Below are 15,916 nucleotides of genomic sequence, written 5' to 3' on the forward strand. Positions count from 1 at the left end.
AGTTGATGTTTTTTTATGAATATATTCATTCATTTAGAAATGTCTGGGTGAAAGAAAGCTGCACAAACCATGTGCAGTTTAAAAAGTTTGCCGGGGTTCTGCTGTGACATAAACCAGATAATGCAATCAGGCATCAGTTTCCGTCTTGTGCGGAGGCATCTAAAAAAAGTGTCTGAATCCGAAAAGTGTCCTATGCATTTGAACTGTACCTTTACAAGATACGGTTCTATGGAAAAGCAACCTTTTCACATTTTGTCATGTTGAAATCATAGAAATGTCTATTTCAATTATTTTTAATGCACAGTAGTGGAGGGAATAATTGAGTGGACAGAACATGGCACATGGCTTCCAGTTGTTTTATAAAGAACTGAAAAGTATGTCATGCATTTGTTTTCGGCTCCCCGCTCCAAGTCAGCGCTTTGCAATTAAAGCTGCAAGTCTTTTGGGGGGGCATGTCTACCAGCTGTGCACATGTAAAAGCTGATGTTTTCAGATTTTTTCTTTCTTCACGGGAAATTGTTCATTGTCAGAGTGATGGTTAAAGAGTGCCTGCGAGACGCAATTTTCAAGTTGCCACACGTTCTCAATAATATTTAGCTCTCCTCTTTGACTTGGTAATTCAAACTTATGAATATGCTTTCCTTTGTAGCTCAGGCCATATGTTTTATGTTCCATGTTCTCCAGAAGGCTGAACTGGCTTCTTGATCCATAAAGCTACTTTTCCGCTATAACATACTAAAACTGTCTCTAGTTGTTTTTTCCAGGTACAAGTAAAAACCAACTTGTACCTGGAAGTTGTTTTTACAACTACTAATAAAGGTAGTAGATCCTTTATTAGCCTCTACTAAGCGAGCTGAAGATGTGACTTCAAAAGATTGCTGGTCACTGACTGGCTTGAGCGGTGGTGTCCAAAGTCAATCTTCAAGGGTTTTAGTTCATTTCCTTGTTCAACACACCTGGGTTAAATTATGGATCACCAGCAGCCCTTTGTAAAACTTTTTAACATTATGAGGAGGCAGTTGGACTATTTACGTCAGTTTTGTTGACGCAGAGACAAACCGGCAGGACACTGGTCACTGAGGAGCTGAAAACAATTGGCCATTATGCAAGAATATTGTACAACAATAAAAAAAATGACCCTTGTTTTTAACTTGCAATAGTAATTGGTCATTTTCCAGGCAGATAATGCCATTTTATAAAATAATGAAGAACTGGTGTCATTTTCAGTTGTTATAAAAATGCTGTAAATATCAAACATGACAAAAAAAATTACTGTAATTTGACGCCTTGAAATTCCGCATCCGTCTCTTTAAGAAGCTCCTATTTCCGACACTTTGACTTTAGCACAACAATGCTTCCCATTACGCTGTTTACAACCATTCTTAGAAGAATTATACCGAGAAGTAGTCTGTGCGGGAAGCTCAGCAGACTCGCAGTTCCATCAGGTGTTTGCTAATTGCTGCTGCTAGTCTAGAGGAGATGAGTGGTAAAGGAGCAGGGGAGGGGTGATCTGTGAGAAGCTCTAAGGAGGATAAGTGGATATAAGCAGCTCTTTATGAAAACAAGAGTTTAGACATCCCAAATAGCTGCCATGGGATATTAACATGCATGAACAAATCAAACCAAACACTCCAGGTATGTTTTTGATGAGGGAAAATCAAAAAAGTGAATTTTTTCACAATACTTTTGTCTTCGTGGAGCTTTGCAGCAACCCCCCACCCCCCACCCCCCTCCAAACACAGCCATTTTCTTGTAAGATGGAGAGTTCAGTTTTGGTCTTATCTGACCAGAGCACCGTCTTCCATGGATATTGTTATGGATTTCTTCTTGCGAAGATCTCAAAAAAGCCATATTTGTGAAAGTGGATGTCTAATGGTTGTTCTGGTGACAAAACCTAAGCTGTAGATCTCTGTAGCTCTCGCAGGTGAAACAAAACCCCCCAGAATGCCTCACTGATAAATGCCAGACTGTCGCTTTGGGTAGACAGCTACGTCTCGGTGAAACTGCGGCTGTGGCTTACTTGTTCCATTTCAGATGATAGACTGAACAACGTTCTGTGAGATTTTCAGACTTGGCTCATTGTTTTCTAGCTCAGTCCTACTTGTTACTTCAGCGGCTCTGTCCTTGACCAGTCTGGTCTGCTCCTTAGTCAAGCAGTTTACAAAATCAAAACAATTTCAGCAAATCGACATTCTAACCTGCCCTTTCAGTGCATGCTGAAAGTAAAACATCACTGGAATGATCATAGAAATGATTAAATTTGCTGCCTCATTCAAACGCTGCACATGTCCAATCAATATGATTGACTAAGCATATCTCCAATGCATACAGATTCCAGACTTCTTTGATAAGGAAGTGAGCACAAATCACACACAAAAAAAAAAAGACATCGGAATGGAGACATCAGTCAATAAACTGACAGATTTCAATCATATTTTTATTGGAAAAAATATTGAAAACAATGTAAGAATTAAAAACAGAGGCATTGGATAAAATATGGCTAGTACTGAAGCTTAAACTGTGTGTTCACCTCTTAACAGTGCTTTAAATACCAAGCATTGAGATACCTACATAGGGTAGCTAAAATAATACATATCACACTTTACTAAATTGAATTTATAAAATGTCACTGTACAATAAAAGGTTCAACAAGTGGCAAATTTATACAAACATACTGTGAAAAGCTCATTTAGTAGGACTATCAAGACAAATTAGTACAATAAAATAAATCTGTTTTCCAATGTTTGGAAAAAAAAGCTGATTTGTGGAAAGAAAAAAAAAAAAAACATGAACGAGAAATACTCTATAATGGAACTTAAATACATGAAAGAAATGTGTATTTTTTAAGGATATTAGTGATAATATGATAAATTCTACTAGTATTTAAAATGCATCCCCTAAACACAGTGGATTGTGCCTCAAAACAACATTTGGTGATATTTTTTATTTTTATTTTTTTTTCCTTTCTTTACACAGACTTTTCAAATGAATATATTGTGAAAATAAGTTACAGTTCTATATTACCTACTGTGAATTTTGTGCAAAAAAAAAAAAAAAATCATAAAAAATTTACGGTTCGTGCCCCAGCTGAAAAACTATAGTGCAGGGAGTCCGCATTAGTAACTTCCACGCATGGGAGAGAAAAACAGCTTCCATACAAAAAAGGCAAGATGTAAAATATTTATCAACAGTTACAAAAATAGCAACATGAATAAATTAATTTCTTCTACATATTTTTACTGCCCATATCTAACTGGATCTTTTCCAAGAAATGGAAATAGAAGATAATCCTGGCAAACTCAAATCCCTACATCTGAGGCAATGAAGCCCTTTTATACATTGCCATGTGTCCTTCCTCCCAAAACCAACAGTCATACCCGGATCTTGTGCCCCAAGTCCATGCCGCCAGAGTGTTATTGTTTGATAACTTTAGGAAAAATTAGTAGCAGACAATCAGGAAGTAATCTTCAGAAGCAAATAAAGTGAACGTCCAACCTGTCACTTGTTAAAATCCTTTTTTTAAGCTACAGTGGTGTGGATAGCAGGTTTTTTAGGCATCAAATTGCTGCTTGTGGTGATTTACCAGCTACAATCATGCATCAGGAGGCTCCTCATAGCAGGCTTGCGAGGCTCGTGGTTGGACCATTCTGGGCTTGGATCTGAACTGGAGGGGGGCCGTCCGTCCACTGGAAAACAAACAAATTGTGCAACTGCAGCATTATAACGCGCATCGAAAGCAAAGGATACATTAACGAGGTAAATGTGCAGATTTCACGAAAGGGAAAAACACGGTGAGGCAACAACTGAAGATTATGCACGGGAAAGACTTCCTCAAATCTGCTTTACGTACGCTGATGAGGTTATGCTCAGGGAGGCTGCAGGCCGCAATGTGGTCCTGCAGCAGCTGCTGGGAGAAATTCTGGTGCATCTGTGCAGCCTCGTGGGCATCGATGTTGTTTCCAAGGGCCTTGTTCAAGTCTGCAAAAAATAACAGTGGGGTTTCAGTCTTTCATTCTGAAGCACCAATCCACGATGCGCATCCCTGCTGGGAATGTGCGAGGCTCGCGCTCGTCTTTCTGGAAAGCAAACAATGAAAAGTGAAGTACGGACCTTTCAACAGCGCCGAAGACCAGAGCTGCACAGACATATCAGGGATTTTGCTGGCTAGCTGCATGGCAGGTACAACCATGTTGTTGCTTTCCTAAAGGGAGGAATGATAATATTATATATACATGTAAAAAACACTTTAATTGCTGTAATAATAATAATAATAATCACGTATTGAACAAAAATACCAATGCTCTTGAATTTACATCGTTTCCACAGATTTAAACATCTGCTGCTACAATCACGATTGAGAGAAGAGCTTGTAATCATGTTTAGTGAGAAGACTCCTACAAATACTGAATCATTTATTAGATATATTAATATATTCATATTGTGTCCAAGGCTTCAAGCAATTAAAATTTCATTGCCTGGAATACAGGATGTTTAAAAGGGGGAAGGGTCTCTTTCTAAGGATCATTAGATAACTGACCGCTACCACCAGAGGTTTTTTTCTTCTTCTTTTTTTTTTAATCAGTTTTAGTAATTTGGGTCAGCTGGAACTTAATTCCAATTGATTGCATCCCTACCGTCAAATGAGAGCTTTTTTTTTTTTTTTTACAACCAACACAGACTGAACTTCAGATCACAGAATCCAGCTTTACAAATGCTAATGGGTAAAAATATGTTAAACAAACATAAATGTATCATTTTAATATAGAGTTGTTTTTTTTATTTTCAAGTTTTTTAGATTTTTTTTATTGTATTGTCTGACTGCTCTTTATTATTTTTGTATGCAGCACTTTGGTCTTGTGGGTGTTTATAAGGTGTATATAAATGAAACTGCTTTGGTTATTTCAGAGGCATGTTTTACTGCTCTGGGCAAATGATTGGTCAATCATTTCATTTATATTCGTTTCAAGATTACAGATTACATTTTGCCGTCTGTTGTGTCAAAGTTTAGACTCAGAAATAGAAAAAGCCAATTCAGTAGTTAGAAACAGCAGGTTTCTGTAGCAGGTTTTGCTCAGAGCAGACTTAACTAGAGATCTGAAGGAAAACATGAAAGAAAAAAAAGTTTATCAGGCTGATGCACTGATGCCTTTAGAGTATTTTTGCCAGAAGAGAGATGCACACACTCTTGCAACCTCGCATTGATTGGTTAATGGATAGACATGCACAGAGAAAGGAAATGGACCATTTTCAGCTTGATTGGCAATTTGGGAACTCGAAAATACGACTCTTTTACGACCAGTGAACGCAACATACCTAAGGTTTGTGTTGGCTGTCGTGGGCGTTGTTTGTGAGCGAATAGATCTCAAAGGTAGCTGTTTTCAGTATCAGTGAAAAGTAATAAAGTAATAAAATATTAACAATATTGTAGAAAGAAAAGTTGGAAGCAAACTGACTTTTAGTAATGAGAGGTTGAAAAGACTTTAAAATGTCATCTTTACTTCATCTTTCTTTGTTCGCAACATTAAAATTCAGCTTTACAGTGACTCCTCTATCATACAGGCTCTTCTCCAATAAAAAATAATTACTGAAAGAATATGAATAAGAAAATTTAATTTGAATGTTTTTCCTCAATCATCTCTGTTATAGTTCTTGAAAAGAAATCAAAATCAGCTGAAATTGGTACCGGAAGGTCAAAACTATATAAAAATAATCTAGAAAAAAATTCTCATTGGTGTATCTCTACTACTGTAGTGCATAAACATGAGGAGAGATATACTGGAATTGTATTTGCCAATCAAAAACTAGCATAAAACTACTATTAATATTGACTAAAGCAATCTTGACCAATAAATTTGGCCGAGCTCCTTTGCTTTAATTGTTTACACCACCCAAACCGATAAGCTGCATTTTTTTCCATTCACTACCCACTCCAAAAGTAAAGGCTCTTGCAAGTCTCATCTAGTTGATTTATTTTAGGTTGGGCTGGCCAGAATAAACCTGCAGTTTTCTGTTCCAGAAGTTAAACATAATTGGATAAAAAGGACAGTCTGACTCTAGGAGGAAAAAAAAAACAACCCTCAAAAAAACAAGGAAACCACAATGTTCTGTCCTGTGACCTTGTGCTTCAACCTTATTCACAGTCCAGTTGTTTCATATTTTAAAAAAACCGTTTTAGTGTGAGTGTGAACAATGTTTGCTAGGCGTTTGTCTTACTCTGTGGTTGCCCAGTACATAGAAAATGTGGCCCAGCAGAACCAGAGAGCAGGCTGTGAGTCTGTTCAGATCCTCAGCGTTAGACATTTTCAGTGTTTCTCTAAGGAAACGCCTAGAACGCATAAAGAAGCAGCGTGAGCATAAGGTAGAACTTTGCATTTGGGGTTGAAATTTTTGGAGCAGCGAACTTTGAAGTTCTCGTACTTTGCCTCGTTGTAGCGTCCCTGAAAAAAGGACAGGAGTCCCCTTATGTAAAAGGCTGCAGCGCGGAGGCAGTGGGAGCTGAATCAAAACAAAGAGGAAATAGTTTAAGTGTCGACAATAAAACTATCATATAAAATGGTATTTTAATGTAAAATAATACATTAAAGAACTTCTACCTGACTGGGAAATTATGATCCGGGTTTATTCTCTCCAAGAGGCCGTACAGCTGGAAAAGAGATAAAAACATGAACATGTTAACATGCTTCAAATATTAATGTCTTTGATTCTGATGCATTTTAAACTTTGTTCTTAGAAGAAGAATGTTGTTAGTTTGAACACGCTTCGCCACAGTCTGGGGAGCATTGTTTTCTACTGAGTGGGAAGTAAAACAGGACACCTGAGAAGGTTTTTGGTGCCCCCTGGTGGCAAAACAAAACAGAAAAACAATGAAAAGCAACTGCTTTTCAACTGAACTTCACACATTCATGTTACTCTTTGATAAAGACAAGCATTCAAATATTGAGAATCAGTTGATTGGAAGTAAACTATAAGACAAATGCAGTCTACTTTTTTATTATAAAAGTTTGCTATAAAAAAGTAGATTCACCTCATAATAAATACACTGAAATACTCCCAACCTAAAAAGCGTAAAATGAATCCTGTTCTCACCTCCTGGTGTCTGTTTCCTTCCCTGATGTACACGCTGGCCAGGTTGGTTACAATGTACGTCCACAGCTCCTGGTGTGTGGTGAGCTGCAACACGAACAGCGACTTGGTGACAAGAACACAGACCAACTACAGCGCGGAAAGGGCGAGACCCAAGCGGTGGCAGCGTTGATGTGAAATCCCAACGCACTCACCCGCAACGCTGTGGTAAACTGTGCTTCTGCGTTGTCCATACAGTTCACTGAGATGCAGTACAGACCCTGGGAGGTGACAGACGAAAGTTATTTGAAGGGATTTTGAATAATTTTCCATTTTAAAATTCAAGTTTAAGCAACTATCCATTCTTTAATATTCTAGGAATTTGAGGATAAAACATTCACCTAGTTGGGTAATCTGTAAATTACAGATTCACGAAACAATACACCTGTTTGTCAATGTTTTAATGGACTACTACAAAGCCAAACCAAACATTTTTTTTATACCATATTTAACCAAACTTGGCAAATGATCAAATCAAATTCCTTATTTTCAAGGCTGTGCAGGAAGGAACCTTGCCATTGGATTAAAAACATGAAATACTCTAGTGTTAATAGTCCTTCTTTTGTCTATAACCTTGGTAAATAACCTGACACTTTGTGTGTTATGACATTTTCCTCCCTTAGTTTGAAACATTTTCTTTGAGTTCTAGAAAATGTAAAATTTTAATTACAAAAAAAATTAAAAGTTCTACAATTTCACATTCTCCAGATGAAAAAGAACTCCTTTAAAATTGGATTTTTTCTTTCTTTGCAGGCGAGTATGTTCCATAATATCTACAAGTCTTTCACTTTAATTTTATCTGGAGTCCCAAAACTATTCCTTCAAATGTTTTCACACACAGCATAACTTAACCATAATAAATATGGAGCTATTTTCAGTTAATAATAAGCTTTTGCAAAGTTTAATCGCACCACTGCAAGAACAGTCATTACCGACCTAAACAAATGTTTAACAAAGAAGCTGCAGAGCGTCTCAAAGTGCTACACAACTCAAGTGATGACTCGGAAAGTAATTTGGTGCCCCACAGAAAAATGATTCAGGTAAATATGTACAGCTGTGTTACTGAGAAAGGTGATTTCTCTGGAATGGAGATCATTTGACAAGTTGAGACACTCCGCTCCTCAACTACTCAGACTTGCAGTGTGCTAAAAAGAAATGCATTTTCATTACCGGGTCTGACCTTGTGGGTTGGTGGTTGCGAACTTTACAAAGATGAACTGCGGTGGCCACTAAGACAGACAGGCTAAATAGAAATTATTTACTAAAGCTGGCAGTAGGCCAGTCTTTGACGAGCCATGTCTTCGGTAACTACGGTGCGTCTATTTGATTTCTATCAATTCATATTTTCGAAAATAGTGCAGAAGTATGAGAAATGCTCAATCAGAGTGGAGTTTGTGAATTCTGCTTGTTGCTACATTAGTAACAATCAAGCCGTGGCCATTTTGATAGTTTACATTGGCCATCTGCTCTGCACTTCTCCACTTTCAGAGCAACTATACAGCAATGGCTGATACTATGCCTGTTTAATGCTCGGCTGATTTTCCAATCTTTTGTCTACTTCAGGAACTTACTAGCTAAGCCTAAAGCATACTGATGCACTATTTTCCTACAATAATCTACTGTTCAGACTTCAGAAAGCAGGTACAATGCCCAGCCCTCTGCAGGACATCTTTGGTTTTCTCTGTCCTCTGTGCGATAAACAACTTTTCTGACTGGCTCAGGCACGTCTATCATTAACCCCTTCTGACCAGTCTTGCACCTGAATTACATCTTGAATTGTTGGTAACCCTCTTATGAGTCCAAAATGCCAAATTGGTCACCAAATTAGGATTATTACTGGAATATTAGAAAGAAACTTTGTAGTCTTTTCACTTTTAGAAAAGCACAACCAGCAATATTAAAGAAAGTTTTGATTCAAAATACTCACTAATAGTGTGTGTAGTTGAGCAGCATGGTTGTTGAATAACCTGGGGGACTGTTGGCACAGTTGACAAACCTGTGAAATCTAAACAGAGAGACAAATGTTCATCAAAGATGCAAATTCTGTTTTGACACAGCGTGAACACAAACTTTAAGTGATGTTAAAAATGTCTAATGTCAACTTTAACCTTTGTGACGTACTTGGAAAAACAAACTGAAATCTTTCAAAGGGACAAACAAACTGAAATAATGTGTTTGGATTTAGTTGTTTTTGGGTAGGACTCAATCAAAGTGGAACGTCTTCATACTTCGAATCTGTCAAGACAGTGAAGGCATCTCCTGTGCTTCTCCAGTCCTCAACAGACCAGTGGTTGGGAAATTCACAATGACGTTCACACAGCAGGTAAATGCAACCCAAACCCAATTTATTTTTGCCCATATGTGACCCATGTTTGATTTTTTTTCATGGTCTCAACAGCCCAGTTCCAATCCTTTTACCAAAATAATCATTTTAAAAAATGGTTCCATTTCAATATGTGGAACTAAATTGGATGTGTATCAGATAGTTGTCTGCAGTATGAACGGCCTTATTGTATCATAGTTTTCTACCAGAAGAAGCCAGAAGCAGTAAATCTGGATTAGATGTGCTTTCCTTCTCTTGGCTTCCTCCGTCTTCTTATGATCTTGGGAATATGCTGTCTGCTCCCATTGTTCGATAACATAAAAATCAATCCATAGACAGCGGCATCCATTATTACTCCTGTAAAGAGTGTGCTGCTGTGTGACGTAAACAGTCTTCTTCTGTCCACGCATGTCGCTCAAACCGTTCACGCATAAGACAGATTGGGGTCTCTGTGTGAACGTAGCCTTACTCTTCTTGTGGTGACTCATTATTCTGCTGATTTCAACGAACAGAATCATTATATATAAAATAATTATTTGGAGGTAATCATAGCCAGCTGAAATTACTCCTATGTATTTTGAGTTCAGATGTACTGGTTAATTCTCAGCACAGTCTTCATTAGGGTGTGCAACCACATTATTTTATTTCCCCCTGTTTTTAATTTCCTTTTAAAATGTTTCAGTTTGTTTATAAAGGTGAGATTTTCTGGTTGTAAGCTGGAAAAGCTTAAAACTTCTTTAAGTCACAAAGAACTAACTGAGCTTTGAATGTTCCATATGAGCTTTTTTTAAGATGGCACGTATTTAAATATAAACTGCAGAAGTGGTGACAGGAATAGAAACGATGTACCTCCTGTAATGCCGTGGCCTTGTGGCCCGTGACGAGTCGGCACATGATGATGTGCTCCAGCAGAATGACTTGGAAGGTGGACAGGATGGGGCTGCAGTCCAACACTGACATAAACCGATTAGTGGTAAAAGAAGCACCGTTTAGTGATTTCTGGACAGTTTACAGAGCAAAGCTGATGAAGTTAGCCACGGCGTAACACTCAAAAACTCACTTTTGAGTTTCTCCAGTTGCATAAGAGCCTTGTCTGTGTACTTCTGGGCTTTCTCCAAATAGCCCGCCTGCATGGAGTGCATGACTGTCACCTGGAAAATGAAAACAAACAACAACAACAAAAAAAAGCGTTTCTGATTAAATGTTTTTGCACGATTAAATATTTTTTAATTAATGTTTGTACAGGTTTGACTATTGCTCGATGCTTCTGCTGTAACTAAGCACAAACTATTCACTCCATGTGTAATTATTACTTCCCGTTTCATTGTAAAGCACTAAGATTGATTTCCTATGGAGCATGAATGACAAACTGGAGGAGAAACTTGTTGCAAGCAGAATGTTTTGCACACTTTGCTTAGAATTCAGAACGTTTGTCGGAGCCACAGGTAGTCAAAACATGACCACACAAGAACTGATTTACTGCTGTTATTAATTCCTTAGAAGTATGCCAATACAGGTTTTAGCTAGCTGACGGTTTATATTTTTCTTTTAGGTCTGAGCAGCTGATTCCAATTTTGACCAACTAGAATTTTTCAAAGGAGATTGATCTAAAAGGGCGTCAAAATTGTCTTATGTATAACACGTATGCAAAAAACAAACTGCATAACATGCTAGACTCTATGTATGTGTGCACATTCTTGCAACAGTATAAAACCTAATTATTTTTGCCTTAGTCGTCCTCTGAATGCTGCTGGGTGTGTACTTTAAATGCAGCAGTACTAAGTACCTACTAAGTAGGGATGAATTTGGAGTTTTCGTATTAAACTGTTGTTTGGTGTCAACCACACAGAGAAACCAAAACAACTGACAGGAGCTTTTGAGTCACAGAGAAAAAGAAAGGAAGAAAGAAAATCAGCATTACCAGATATACGAGGACACACATGTGCTCCTTGGGCAGCCAGTGGAAGAGGTCAGCTGGGTTGGTGGGTAAAATCTCATCATCTTGGAGTGTAGAGATAGTCTGAATGCACTGCTGCAGCTGCTTCAGACACGGCTTCACGCTTTTTACCTGACAAGAAAAAAAAAACAACAACAAAAAAAACAATGTAGCCACTCGTTTCAACTTTGACACGTCCATCCTCATCCCGCTTTAGAAATAAAAAAAGAACTTTGCTAATCAACTATTTTCCTAATAATAGGAAACCCATGCAGGGGAGGTTTCCTACCTGTCCAGCATCCAGGTAGTGTGTGACTTGTAGTACCAGGAAGAAGACTCTCAGTGACTCCTTCTGGATGGGGTTTCCCTGCCAGTTTTCTACTATAGTTCCACACAGTGTGAGAAGAGGATGCACCTCGCCAAGCTTCCTCTCCATTAGCAGCAACTGGAAGGTTGGAAAACATCCCCAGGTCAAAACAAATTACTGCAATATTTAACACTGTGTCTCCTCGTGGCAGATGTAGAAAAAAGAAGATAGGAAGACATGAAGATAAAACTTAGCAACAGAAAAATAGAAAGAGAAAACTTACCATGCCTTTACTAAGAAGAAACAAAGCCCTAAAAGATGCAAAAAGTAAAATTAAGTCAACTTTCACATCAAATTATTACAAATAAATACATTGTAATCTTAATTATTAGATACAAATCTCAATTAAAAAGAGTTCCAAGCAAAAATAAAAGGCTTATTTTGTAAGAAAGCAGGATATTTGTAATCTTAGTACATTTAAAATTTAAATCAATTTACTGAATTGTTTACAGTGGAAGCTTGCTCAACAATAAAGTAGTACCTTCATTTTCCACACATTTTGGTTGCACCTTCTATGTTGTAAAAATATATATAGTATGTTATATTTATTTAAGTTTCACATAGTCACATTTAAAAATCTATTTGCATCAGCTTCACATACATTAAAAATAAGACCTTAAAACAGCTTGAAAGGGTTTCCCCCTTAATTATTTAGTGTGCAATAGCCAATACATAACAGATTCAGGTGAAGCGAATCACACAAGTAAAGCTGTCGGCATTACAGCAAAGAGTTATATTTCGTCAGGATGCCATTTTGGTTTAGGCATCCTATAATAGTCACATTTTTTCCCCCCCATGTCATCTGGGTAATGCTTTAAACAAAAACTACAAATGACAGAAATGTTTACCTGGTATATTCTGAACCCACGACTCGGGCATACTCAGCACCAACTCCCAGAAGGTCACATGCTGACACCAAGTCTTTCTCCAGAGTATGAAGTTGCTGAAAGAGATAAGAAAAGAACCTTAACAACTCAATACAGGTAACTATTAAGTTTCAAACAACTAGAATCCAAATGCAGCAGGTCTAACTCTGTTCTCCAACTTAAACAAAAGAAATAATAATAAAAAAGATAAAGCAAGAATAAATCTGATCATTTTAATATTCCCTGGCCCTGATCAGTGACAGGCAGGTCAGACACAATTAGTGAATGCAAAAAAACACAGGTGCTAACAGGTCACACTGACAACAACAACAGTTGTTAACAAGAGAAAAAGAGTAAGCTATTTTTTTTGAGTCTGTGACATTCTTAAAAATAATGCTAGTGGAATCACATATTGATAAGACACATCCACAGAGCAAATCATAGTTTGTATTTAAGTTCATATAAGTTAGTTTTATATTTCTGTAAAGTCCTATTTAACTGCAGAGGTATGTAACCCACCCCGCACACAGTGTGACGCTGTCTCATTTGATAATGGGAATAATTAATGGCAATCCCCCCCACCAAAAAAACATTACTGATGGCTTTTTTTGGATTCACCATGAATTAATGTTGTATTATTTTGTGGTGTAGAGACAGTTTGGTATTTTCAAACCATTCTTGTGAAAACCACCGTTTTAGTTTATGTAAACTAACTTATGTAAACTCATGTGTTGTTGCACACAAATAAATGTATTAAAAATCAAATTAAAATTAGTCTATGTAATTATTTTTTTTTTAACCAAAATGCAACACATTAACACATCCGGTGAAACTTTTTTATAGCTTAGCAAGCGTTAGGTATATTACTGCCATCTACTGGGTTGGAGGTTGAACATGAGTAACAACTGTGGGCCAGAAATGTGGCAACTGAGAAAGGTACAACTAAATATGTGATTTAAATTTTTTTTTTTGGAGTACTTACTTTGTTAAGTGCATATGTAAGTAATATAAACATGTTTATGTTAGGACGGATCAATTTGCTATATATAATGAACCAGCAAAAGTAGAATCAGACTACCAGCTGCATTGGCATGTCAAATCCTTGGAAAAACAAACCAACAAAAAAATGATGATAAGAAATCGGCCACAAAATCTGCGATCAGTGCATCTTCAGTAGGAAAACTTTAATACCACTGAAGTAATACATACCGCTAACTGGAACAGCAGTCTGCAGTGCCAGTATGGTGTTTGCTGGGAAATCTGGATGGCTTTACGCAGCAGGGGCTTTGCAGAGTCCACCAAATTCTGAAAATGTATTACATATGGGCAGTTAGCGGGTCATACTAACACACCCCCTCAAATATCAGAATCATTTGTGAATGTCTTTGAAAAGCACAAATATGGCTCGACTCTTATTTCTGTTACCATAATAGCATTTTAGTAAGTCTTTATATGTTTTACCTGTTGGCAAAATAGTTCCGACAGAATACTCGCAGCTTCAAATTTGACATCTTCGAACTGAGGAAGTTGTTGAGATATAAACCACTGCAAGAAAGGAGACAACATATTGTCAGCCAATATTCTGGGCGTAAATATTTGAGCAGCAGTTTATTTGGTAAAACCCAGCGCGTGAGCGTAAAGTGGCTGAACCGGATTAAAACAACGACACACTTCATATCAAAATTATTTGAACACGTATCAGAACCTCTGTACTAATGTAACCTTCTCGGATGAATAGCTATTTAAACACTTCCGCCGTTCGGTGTTTTCACTGCCCGCGGCCTACACTCCCTCCGCTTCTCTGCGACATCCCCGCTCTTTCCCAGATCAAACGCCCCTCACCGCTTTCTCTAGGTGGCTGCGGGCCAGCTCGCTGTTCTTGGTGTGATGGTAGAGGACCGAGCCCAGCTGGAGATGCGTCCGAGCTTCGATCCTCTGCGGGGGCTTGAACTGAAACACGGCCTGTAGACAGTGTACGCACAGCCGTATTTTGGGTGGACTGGAGGTTCGGAAATGTTCCGCAAAGCCGAGGAGGGCGAGGTACCAACGCTCCGGGGCCTCTACGTTTGACGCCATTTTCCCAGACAACAACAAGTTTTTCAGCGCTACGGCCAGAGCCGCGGGTTGCCAGGTTGGGCTAAACAGAGCAGACTACGATCGAAGTGGCTTTATCCAGCTCCAAACTGTGAAGAAAAACTTTAGTTGTGTCCTTTTTTTTGTCATTTCAATAAAAAAATAGGGCAGGAAATGGTCAAATCCAATTTTATTATGAAAATGTTTATCTTATTTAATACGCCTAACTACTATTTTAACAATATTCCCCAATGTTTATGTTCCAATAGAAATAGAAAAAATGCTTTAAGCCCGTTTTCCAGGGGAGATTTTTTTGTAAGAAACAAATTGTGTTATTTTATTTATTCTGAATTGGGGGTTGTACTAAATTAATAAAACGTGATATTGAGATGTTTTCCGGATTGCAATGATAAATTTGCACAAGAATACCTTCCTCTTGTGCATGCATGTAAGTATTAATATACATACTGTATTTCTTTATATGTGAATAACAAAAACAAAATGGCTACACAAGATGGATCTTGTAAATATTGCTCTTGTCCTTTCTTACTCCTGTAGTCCTTACTTACCAAGTGTTTTTGTTATATATTTTAGTTTGCTGTTTCTGACTGTATCCTGATTACTATGCAACCTTTGGAAAGCAAAGTAAAATTCTTTGTACCCATAAACTTGGCACATAAGGTTATTTTGATGTTAATGACATCAAATGCAATTAATCTATGTTTTCCTAATTTTTTTCAGAGTTATATTTTTAAGGTTTAGTGCCAGAAAGTGAAAATCTATACAATTGCTCTAATACATTTTTGACAAGTAAAGTATTAATGCATGGCACCTAAAATATTACCTTATACAGCCCTGCAGTCATTTATGATTTCATTATTGCATGTATTTACATGCAATAATGATTGGGATTAAGCATAAAGTGCAGTTCTGTTTGATGTTCTTTATGCGATTGTGTTCTGTAGATCCTAAAGGCAAGTAAAAAATTCTTCCAAAAATTCAAAGAGTTTGCCAAGTTATCCATAGGTTTACTTTGTAAAAGGCAGATGTTTTGTGTGGTGATTAATTCTGCGAGTACTGAAGCTATACTCTGTCCAAAAAAATGGGTGCTAGGTTAATTGGTCTCTAAAAATTGTCTTTTAAGTATGCTGTGTGTGTGCACAGCTGTTTGTCCAGCTTATCTCTGTGTTGCCCCTGTGCTGACTGGTGACCTCTCCAGGGTGTACCCT

At 37.6% G+C, this 15,916-nt stretch overlaps 1 protein-coding gene across 1 annotated transcript; it reads right to left on the reverse strand.

Moving 5' to 3' along the window:
* Positions 1–2,406: 2,406 nt before the first annotated feature.
* On the reverse strand, positions 2,407–14,729 carry mau2 (MAU2 sister chromatid cohesion factor). Its single transcript, XM_032571934.1, has 18 exons — positions 14,457–14,729; positions 14,076–14,159; positions 13,824–13,919; positions 12,597–12,691; positions 11,972–11,999; positions 11,671–11,826; positions 11,367–11,513; positions 10,506–10,596; positions 10,295–10,398; positions 9,050–9,127; positions 7,278–7,343; positions 7,087–7,170; positions 6,594–6,643; positions 6,418–6,495; positions 6,214–6,325; positions 4,111–4,201; positions 3,851–3,978; positions 2,407–3,686 (listed from the first exon to the last, which is right to left on the reverse strand). The coding sequence occupies exons 1-18, from the start codon at positions 14,688–14,690 to the stop codon at positions 3,612–3,614; spliced, it is 1,797 nt and encodes a 598-aa protein (XP_032427825.1). The 5' UTR covers positions 14,691–14,729; the 3' UTR covers positions 2,407–3,611.
* Between the last annotated feature and the right edge of the window lie 1,187 nt (positions 14,730–15,916).

Source organism: Xiphophorus hellerii, chromosome 9 (assembly GCF_003331165.1).
Source record: "Xiphophorus hellerii strain 12219 chromosome 9, Xiphophorus_hellerii-4.1, whole genome shotgun sequence".
Lineage (NCBI taxonomy): Eukaryota > Metazoa > Chordata > Actinopteri > Cyprinodontiformes > Poeciliidae > Xiphophorus > Xiphophorus hellerii.

What these genes read in the sequence shown, in the direction of transcription:
- mau2 (XM_032571934.1), bottom strand. Translation starts at nt 14,690, where the DNA reads ATGGCGTCAAACGTAGAGGCCCCGGAGCGTTGGTACCTCGCCCTCCTC. An exon ending in ACTACCTGGATGCTGGACAG is followed by an intron (nt 11,514 to 11,670) that starts GTAGGAAACCTC and finishes TTTTCTTGTCAG; the next exon opens with GTAAAAAGCGTGAAGCCGTG. An exon ending in CTCAACTACACACACTATTA is followed by an intron (nt 7,344 to 9,049) that starts GTGAGTATTTTG and finishes GTCACCTCCCAG; the next exon opens with GGTCTGTACTGCATCTCAGT.